General features: G+C 35.9%; 1 protein-coding gene across 1 annotated transcript; it reads left to right on the forward strand.

Moving 5' to 3' along the window:
- The first annotated feature begins 931 nt into the window (after positions 1-931).
- Positions 932-6,758, forward strand: LOC107750621 (phospholipid scramblase 2-like). The gene is made up of 6 exons (XM_016566111.1): positions 932-1,070; positions 1,422-1,642; positions 2,707-2,868; positions 2,984-3,148; positions 5,442-5,508; positions 5,632-6,758. The coding sequence occupies exons 1-5, from the start codon at positions 932-934 to the stop codon at positions 5,499-5,501; spliced, it is 747 nt and encodes a 248-aa protein (XP_016421597.1). The 3' UTR covers positions 5,502-5,508; positions 5,632-6,758.
- The last annotated feature ends 3,567 nt before the right edge of the window (positions 6,759-10,325 follow it).

Genomic DNA, 10,325 nt, shown 5'->3' on the forward strand with positions numbered 1-10,325 from the left:
TAATATGATGGATTAATAATACATTGTAATATAATAAAATAAGTTGTTTATTATCCAGTTATCCATAAATTACATATTTGGTGTAATTGCTGACACTCAGTTAATGCTTTATTTTCATATATCTGGTTGTTTGCAGAGTGAAGCGCTGATGTGAAATACAATTGCACGCATTGTTCATGATGTTATTATACTGTAGATAACGGCTGCAAATAGTCAATATTGTTACAATTAATTATTTAAAACACCTTCCGGTTATTGGTGGGTCTTTTTATACCTTTTTCCATTGGAATGCCTCACATGTATGCTGCGGTCTAAAATAGGTCCATCCCACTTCTGGGTGTCTGTATTTATTAATTAAATGAGAATAAATCAGTCAGTTGTTCCAGTCATTTCATTATGCATGCCTACTCCCGGTCATATCCCAATGATGAGGCGTGATGGTGGGATTTCCATTGACATCTTGAATCGAACAATGCATTCCAAGTCATCAGGACTTTCTGCAGCATGTCAGGGCATCTGTGTATAATTTAAGACTCAAAAGAGGCTGGCTTATGCTAAGTAACAAAATACAGGCAGGGGGAAATCAACAAAAGAGTGGCTCAAAGACAACAAAATGTGGAGTTTCTGACTTTTAGAAAGAGCCAAACAAGCAAAGCATCCAAAAATACACACAAACCAAATAATAACTCCATAATCTTTTCACAAATGTAGCAGACTTGCATGTGTACCAGCTGTGTAATTTAAACAAACTAGACAAAATGCCAAGTCTAGATCCAGTATGTTATGACTTCAGATGTATTTTTACAGCATTGCCTAATATGTCTCATCAGAGTAAACTAAGATTATATTTTTCTCCCTTTGCATATTAAATTATTTTATACCAGGCTACCCATCTCCACACCAGCCTCCTTATCCCATGCCCCCCTATCCCATGGGAGGTTATGGAGAACCTGGACAAGGGACCCCACCAGCAGGGTTCCAAGCAGGATACCAGCCAGTTCCAGATCAGCCAATCATGTATCAGCCTGGTCCAGTTAGTCCAGCATCTCACCAGGGCCAACCATATGGAGGTATACATGTCTAAATTTACACTTAATTACAAAAATTGCTGGTAGGTAAATGGTAAACAATAGGTATTGAGCAATAGGTCTTGAGAAAAGTGACCACACAGGCCAAAGATGCATGACATTCATTCAAATGATCATTAATACAATAAAAACAATGCAACAGCAACCCCTAGCGTGTGGTTGAAGCTGTTTACTCCGTAATTTGTGTGCTTGTCTGATTCGTTTTATGTGTTATCTTTATTTTAAGCCTGAGACAATTATTCAGTATTACTTTTTTGCTACTTTGTTTAAACTAGTGACTCAAAGATAGCTACAATTTTTCAACTTCGCTATATACATTTTGGTCTTCTACAGCAATCATTGGCTTTGAGACCAACAACCAGTATGAGATCAAGAACAGCCTCGGTCAAAAGATCTACTCTGCCAAAGAAAAAAATGACTGCTGCACACGCAACTGCTGTGGTGCCCTGCGCAGCTTTGACATGAAGATCAAAGACAACACCGATCGAGAGGTCATACGACTCATCCGACCTTACCGTTGTGTCTCCTGTTGGTGCCCCTGCTGCCTGCAAGAGGTAAAACAGACAAGTCATATCAAAGCTCTGCATTTAATTGTTAGTTTCATTAAGTCTCAAAAATCTGAAATCATGCTATGGGACCTGATGTTGTGTTGTTGAGATTCAGCTAGTGACTTATTTGTAGGACATGCTGTGTGACCTACTACTGACATGAACGTGTGTGACTTATGAGTTATAAATGGCATGGAGTCAGTATGGACATAGGACTCCATGCCACTCTATGTCTTTGCAGAGAGTCTTCAATCAGCAATCGCGCAGTTTATTTAGTTTAAGATCAGTATGATTTTTGTTGCTGTTTTTGAAAAAATATTTTTTTTTACAGCAAGGATTAACAGCAGCAATAAACTGATCAAAAGAACAGTAAAAACATTCATAATGTAACGAAAGATTTCTATTTTAAATAAATGCAGTAAAACTTAACTTAAAGCCTTTGTTAACGCATCATAAAGGGATATTAAAGGGTATAATGCATTATAATTATTCATAATGTGCGTTTGTAATACATCATATCTTGTTGTAAATAATTATAACTGAATTTAAGATGCATAGTGTAACAATGAATTGATACGTTTTATAATGTATTAACTGTGGTTACAATTATTGATGAGATTGTACAATGCATTATAAGGTGAATTACAAGTCATAATTAATGCATTAAAACTACTTTTTTTTTTTTTTAAATGCAATCTACATAAAGGCTTTAAAGTGTTACCATAAATGCTGTTCTTTTAAACTTTCCATGCATAAAAAAAACATTAAGCAGCACAACTGTTTACACAACATTAATAATAAGAAGAAATGTTTCTTGAGCACCAAATCATATATTGGAATGATTTCTGAAGGATTGTGTGACATTGAAAACTGGAGTAATGGCTGCTGGAAATTCAGCTTTGCCAACACAAGAATAAATTATATTTTAATTTATTCCATTGAACAGTAATTTATTCCTCTTGAACATTAGTGTATGTATGCACCCATAGCTGCTAGCATAGAAATCAATTTGGGCATTGCTGTACATTTCTAATTTGTTATGACTATAAATGGCAATATTTCACCTTCAGATGGAGGTACAGGCGCCCCCAGGAACGACTGTAGGATACGTGAAGCAGGACTGGCACCCCTGTTATCCAAAATTCTCCATCCAGGGGCCAAACAAGGAGACTGTGATGAAGCTTGAGGGGCCCTGCTTGGCATGTAACTGCTGTGGTGATGTGAACTTTGAGGTAACTTTTTAGAATTGGATTGTTGTTGGCATGTTGTTGCCTTGTTAATATACAAATTCGAAGATAAATTGGCAGGTTTGTGTTTCTAACCATAAATTTGCATTTCTCTCTTTAGCTCAAAGGCAAAGACGGTACTGGGAAGCCTATCGGTCGAATCAGTAAGCAGTGGAGCGGCCTGTTGAAGGAAGTCTTTACTGACACTGACAACTTTGGCATCCAGTTCCCTATGGACATGGATGTTAAGATGAAGGCTGTACTTATGGGCGTTTGCTTCCTTATTGTGAGTATTAAGCTAATGACATATTTAATGATCCGCAGTAGTCTGAATGCTTCATAATGCCTTGGAGGGCATTGCAGTACCACAGATCTCTAACCATTATGTTGTGTTGTTGAGATTCAGCTAGTGACTTATTTGTAGGACATGCTGTGTGACCTACTACTGACATGAACGTGTGTGACTTATGAGTTATAAATGGCATGGAGTCAGTATGGACATAGGACTCCATGCCACTCTATGTCTTTGCAGAGAGTCTTCAATCAGCAATCGCGCAGTTTATTTAGTTTAAGATCAGTATGATTTTTGTTGCTGTTTTTGAAAAAATATTTTTTTTTACAGCAAGGATTAACAGCAGCAATAAACTGATCAAAAGAACAGTAAAAACATTCATAATGTAACGAAAGATTTCTATTTTAAATAAATGCAGTAAAACTTAACTTAAAGCCTTTGTTAACGCATCATAAAGGGATATTAAAGGGTATAATGCATTATAATTATTCATAATGTGCGTTTGTAATACATCATATCTTGTTGTAAATAATTATAACTGAATTTAAGATGCATAGTGTAACAATGAATTGATACGTTTTATAATGTATTAACTGTGGTTACAATTATTGATGAGATTGTACAATGCATTATAAGGTGAATTACAAGTCATAATTAATGCATTAAAACTACTTTTTTTTTTTTTTAAATGCAATCTACATAAAGGCTTTAAAGTGTTACCATAAATGCTGTTCTTTTAAACTTTCCATGCATAAAAAAAACATTAAGCAGCACAACTGTTTACACAACATTAATAATAAGAAGAAATGTTTCTTGAGCACCAAATCATATATTGGAATGATTTCTGAAGGATTGTGTGACATTGAAAACTGGAGTAATGGCTGCTGGAAATTCAGCTTTGCCAACACAAGAATAAATTATATTTTAATTTATTCCATTGAACAGTAATTTATTCCTCTTGAACATTAGTGTATGTATGCACCCATAGCTGCTAGCATAGAAATCAATTTGGGCATTGCTGTACATTTCTAATTTGTTATGACTATAAATGGCAATATTTCACCTTCAGATGGAGGTACAGGCGCCCCCAGGAACGACTGTAGGATACGTGAAGCAGGACTGGCACCCCTGTTATCCAAAATTCTCCATCCAGGGGCCAAACAAGGAGACTGTGATGAAGCTTGAGGGGCCCTGCTTGGCATGTAACTGCTGTGGTGATGTGAACTTTGAGGTAACTTTTTAGAATTGGATTGTTGTTGGCATGTTGTTGCCTTGTTAATATACAAATTCGAAGATAAATTGGCAGGTTTGTGTTTCTAACCATAAATTTGCATTTCTCTCTTTAGCTCAAAGGCAAAGACGGTACTGGGAAGCCTATCGGTCGAATCAGTAAGCAGTGGAGCGGCCTGTTGAAGGAAGTCTTTACTGACACTGACAACTTTGGCATCCAGTTCCCTATGGACATGGATGTTAAGATGAAGGCTGTACTTATGGGCGTTTGCTTCCTTATTGTGAGTATTAAGCTAATGACATATTTAATGATCCGCAGTAGTCTGAATGCTTCATAATGCCTTGGAGGGCATTGCAGTACCACAGATCTCTAACCATTATGTAACCACAATTCATAAATTATCTCCTGGATATGATTGTGAAGCTAGCTTTCTACTACTGAGCTACTTTCTCTTTTTCCAGTATTGATATATGTGACCCTGGACCACAAAAGCAGTCATAAGTAGCATGGCTATATTTGTAGCAATAGCCAACAATACATTGTATTGGTCAAAATGATCTATTTTTCTTTTATGACAAAAATCTTTAGGATATTAATAAAGATCATATTCCATGAAGATACTTTGTAAATTTCCTACCGTAAATGTATCAAAACTTAATTTTTGATTAGTAATAATATGCAATGCTAAGGACTTCATTTGGACAACTTTAAAGGCAATTTTCTCAATATTTAGATTTTTTTGCACCCTCAGATTCCAGATTTTCAAATAGTTGTATCTCTGCAAAATATTGTCCTATCCTAACAAACCATACATCAATGGAAAGCTTATTAATTCAGCTAAAATAAATAAAGCAGACATTAAGCAGACAGTCTGCTAATACTCTAATGACTGGTAGTTGAAATGAAGTTGCAAAGTTACTTATAGTTAGTAGGATGTCTAAAGTGTCGAAATAAAATGTTATCAAATATTGTAATAGACCAGAAATCAGAGCATATTCTTCCCTACTAGATTCTGTTCTGACTCTTTGATCTTTTGTTCTCTTTTTCTTTTCATAGGATTTCGTGTTCTTTGAAAAAGTGGGAGAGACAAACCAGCGCAATACTGTATTCTCTTAGAGCTCTTGATAAGTTACTTTTTAAGTAACATTTCTCATTATCTTTCAAGTCTTTTTTTAAACTGATGAAATTCTCACATTTTGTGGACGACGTCTGAGTCTGGACTTCTTTTATTTCCTGCATTTTCTTGGGTAACCAAAGCTATAGACAGCTGGCACTGCAGTGAAACCAAGGGACACGTTCAAGGTCATTTTGTAGGGTTCACGTGGCCAGCAATATTGACAATGACAGGCGAGGTATCATGAGTAACTGTTCACTGGTGCCTTTTAAACAATCAGAGCCTATAATTATAAATTACTGTTACAATAGTATATCAACTAACATTTATATCTTTTTGTTACTTTAAATTTTTCTTTTTTATTGGAAATAAAATGTAACATGCATCCCTACGCATGTATTTCCAGACTTATTTCATGCATAAATATATTTTTTCAGTCTTTCTGAAGGAAATTCAGTTTTATTGTGCTAAATGCAAAGCATTTTAGTTAAAACATACGGATGTTCCTACAGCCAAGTAATGCATGATGATGGGGGTTACATGCAAGTTAATGACTCTGGCAACAGCTGAAAAAAGGAAAAAACAAGCAAGTAGTTGCATGGTTTTCTGTGTGTATAGACCAGTGACTTACTATGGGTAGAATGCCAGTTGTTACTAATAGCTTTTTTTGGTGTGTGTCTGAAGAATGAGTGCACTACAGGGGGGCGCTTGTCAGTTTATAAAAGCCAGCCTCTCCATGAGTCCATCTTAATGCTTAGGATGGTGTTAAATATTAATTATTTGCCAATTAAACCCGTGAGTAGCATGGAAATTCAGGAAACATAGTCCTATGAATAGTCTGTCATTATTTAACACATGAAAACATTTTATTTGGTTGGTTATATAGAGACTGGCCTTGTATCAATAAGAGCGTATACTGAATGTATAACATTATTAAAATATACAGACCGAGGGGTGTTGAAATTTTTTTTGTTGTTGTTTAATGTCTGTGTTTTGGTCACTATGTATTTCAAACTTTGATATAAATGTCCTGCATTTATACGCTGGAAAAGATATAGTTATAAAGTTAAAATATATAGCTAGGGAACAACTTTATATCACTAACAGGGTGAATTGTAACAATAATAGAACACATGGACATCAATTTAAATTTTGTACACATTCATTTTGTTAATCAAATTTAACATCCCAGTAGCTAATTACTAATTTGTTGAACTTGTAATGTTACAATGCTCTCTGGTCTCACCATGTAATCAATAAAAATGTGTCTTCTTGTGTATGTGTTCGTATTTATTTCTATAATATACAATATTATTATAACATTATACATAATAAATGTATAATATTATGTTGGTGGTTTGTGTGATTATGTTACTGCATCTAGGAAAAGATTTAAAAACATACTGTACACATATTGTTGCAAAACCCCTAACATGTAGCCAAATAAAAGACTTCAGATGTAGGCTTAAGCTAAAATAACCATCATTTGTAATTTTACAACGGCTAACCTAAAGAACAATAGTCTCTGTCACACTTTTTATGCAAACTCATAAACAAAATCACTCCTTATGGCTTGCCTTAACACACGTGCACAACGATTAGTGTTCACACAGTTCAACAACCCCTTTTTATAGCTATGTTTCATGTTTATTTGAACATGATTCACATTAAATTATGCTTGGAAATTCAGCAATAGCTAACAGAGTGATGTCAACAAGATGCACTTGTTTCTGTACAACCTGTTTGCCAACATTACAACTGCTTTACCGGGTTCATATTTCGCAGAATTATCACAAATAAAGGAGCAATTAGAAAAATCATTAAGCCATTTTTTTGGGTATCCAATTTGACCAAAATAAGATTAGATCAGATCAAGATTTTACAGCAACTCTTTATATAACCTTACATAATAAATTACAAAAATAGTGACAGAATGCAATGACAGACAGATACATTTTGTGGTGCTTTGTAGGTATTTTGTTAAAATCTCTTGGGTCACATTTTATCTGCTAGGTAGTGTAAGGCAAAAGGAGTTTTAAAAAAGTGGTACACCTTTGTCGGGTCGTTAGTTTAAATACATAAGAAAAGGGGAGGAGATACTATCAAAACAGAAACTGCAAATACATATTAGAGAGAACACCACAAACACAGGTATCTGCAATCCGCAGAAAATCTCAAAATATCCTTAATCCGAACAATCATTCTAACACCAAGTTCTCTACAGAGCATTTCATTTGTGGAGCATCCCAAGAGGTAAGATTTCGTTCAGAGTTTAGATAGGTAAGTGATCATTTACCTTTGGGTCTTTGTAGTTGTTGGATCATGCTTCTATTTCTGACTTCATTTGGACACACATTTTTGTGTGCAACTTTAATAAACTTCATTAATTCATCATATATTTTTCCTCTGTCACCATAGTTGCTGTACTGCTCTAACAAAGGTCTTCAACATGTCAGAACCAGGTACTGAAGTTTTATTAGTTTAAATATAATAGTAATAATTTAAATGATCTTTATTTATTCTGTTAAAAGTCAGTTTTACTCTTTTTCTAGGTGATACATACCCTACTATTAGGTGATTTATCTTGTATACCGATTTGCTTTATTTGAATGCCCAAGATCATTTTGTCAATGAAAAAATTTAGATCAAGAATATGGAGGAATGGAATGCACAATGACATGTTTGACCACATTCTGTAGAATGTTTCCAACATGTTATGAGTATGTTTTCTTGGTCTGTCGCCTGTCTGTGTCTTAAGGTTTCTTTTTTTCTTGTTTACTTTGCTATATAAATGCGTCACTGAATAGGTATATATCACCTTTTAACCAACAAGTTCCACATTGAACAAAAAGGCATGGATCCTAAAAGTAGGCCATATGGCAGCTTTGTTGGATGAACAGACCAAATTTAGGTGGTTTTTCACTGAAAATCTTACCACCCATTTTGGCTTCTCTTTCACATTCTACACAGTACAATCTACAATTGTAAAGTGTAGATTGTAAAGATGGATGTCTGTGATCTGAAAGCCAGAGATGTCTGGTCATTCAATGATTCAGACCACAAGAAAATCGAAACCAGAGTGACACAGTTTTATCGAAAATTGTCTGAAACTAGACTGTTCACCAAAACCATCTGAAAACCAACATCCAAATCTCATGCCTCAACCAGAAGGTCCTGCGCCAGCTCCTCCAGCCACAGAACTTCAGTTAGAGAATCAACCACCTCCAGTTTCGCTTGCCTTGAATCAGTCTGATCCTGATCCAGTCTTTCTCTTTATTAAATTGTCTTAAACTAGGTTGTCCAGCCCAAAATGACCTTCCAAATCCCATGCCTCAGTCAGAAGGTCCTGCACAGGCTACTCCAGCCCCAGGACTCCAGACAGATGATCAATCGCCTCCAGTTCAGCCACCTTTGTATCAGTCTGAACAGATTTATGAAGTTGTTCTCGAGGATCATGGAGAACACACATACATGTGTATGTATATCTGAGTGTTTCTAAAGTCTAATACATGTATATTGCTACGTGCTAGCCTTTTTTTAGTCTAGGGGTAATGGCATAGCAGTAACAAATTTTGGAGAGAGAAAGCACAGGAACTTCTTGTCTCCAGCCCCAGTAACACACATCCAGAACAAATGAGCTTAAGTATTTATTGAATCAAAAGAAAAAGATGAAGGGAAAAACATAAGCTTCAGGAGGGGGCAAAGGCCAACACAACAAACAGTTTCTAACTCAGTTTTAACCATAACTTACCTATACATAAAAATGAAAATAAATAACAGAAGAACTTGCCTGTCTCCCTGACTACACAGAACCAGGAGAAAATCAATTAAAAAATTTTTTTTTAAAAGGCACCCACCTCCCTACAGGTTTCCTTAAAAGAAAATCTTAAATTCTGCACAAAAATATATAGGTCTTCAACTACATTCCCAATGGCATCAATGGTTAGCACTTGTCAATAACAGAAAACAGTGGAGTTATCTGGAGCAAGAGAAAAGAAGTCTATGTAGCAAGTTACAGTCTGCAACCCTCTCCCTCTCAGCTTGTTCTTCTTCTTGTTAGTTTTATGGCGGATTGCAACCATGACTTATCAGGTACATACCGCCACCTACTCGCTGAGGTGAATGGGCTGCAAATCAGCAACAGGTGAACCCAATCACCTACATGAGAATGGTAGCAGTAGACATGGGGTGAAAAAGAAAGAAAAAAAAGCCCTACAAAGCACATAGAACAAATCACAAATAAAATACATCTCAGGACGTAACACCCCCACCATCATTACATTTTACAACCCACGGATTGTAAGTGCCTGTTTACACCTGGTCACTTCATGCGTTTTTTCTGATCGAATAGCTATCCGATCGTGAAAAGACCAGGTGTAAATGCCCTTCGAAACGCATTCGAGACGGATATAAATCCGATCGCTCAAACCACTTCAGGAGGTGGTCTGGGCCGCATTCCAGACGAAACTGGACAAGTGTAAATGCATCTGGTTGTTGAAACCACATATGTAAATTTTACTCCACCCAAAATGTTAAAATAATAAACGTGTGAGAGCGTGTTATAGACTATGACATTAGTCAGACTGCGCTAATGCAACAAGCATCGCTGCGGACGAGTAGCGGATCTCTTCAGCAAGCCGACGCGCAAACTGCCGCGAATGAAACTGAAAGTAAGACGCAGAAGCTCAACACACAATTATCTTCATTAAAAGTAGTAAGACAAACTTATCTTTCCAGTGCTGATGCCGCGCGCTCTCCTATTGCGGTCTTTGATCTTGAAATGAACTAATAATTAATTAAATGCAGCGCTTATCTTTTTATTTCGT

The sequence above is a fragment of the Sinocyclocheilus rhinocerous genome, unplaced genomic scaffold (assembly GCF_001515625.1).
Source record: "Sinocyclocheilus rhinocerous isolate Xijiao unplaced genomic scaffold, SAMN03320098_v1.1 scaffold19, whole genome shotgun sequence".
NCBI classification, from domain to species: domain Eukaryota; kingdom Metazoa; phylum Chordata; class Actinopteri; order Cypriniformes; family Cyprinidae; genus Sinocyclocheilus; species Sinocyclocheilus rhinocerous.

Coding starts and splice junctions, on each gene's coding strand:
- LOC107750621 (XM_016566111.1), top strand. CDS start 932: ATGGGAGGTTATGGAGAACCTGGACAAGGGACCCCACCAGCAGGGTTC. Junction 1,071..1,421: donor CCAGGGCCAACCATATGGAG/GTATACATGTCT, acceptor GGTCTTCTACAG/CAATCATTGGCTTTGAGACC. Junction 3,149..5,441: donor TGGGCGTTTGCTTCCTTATT/GTGAGTATTAAG, acceptor TTCTTTTCATAG/GATTTCGTGTTCTTTGAAAA.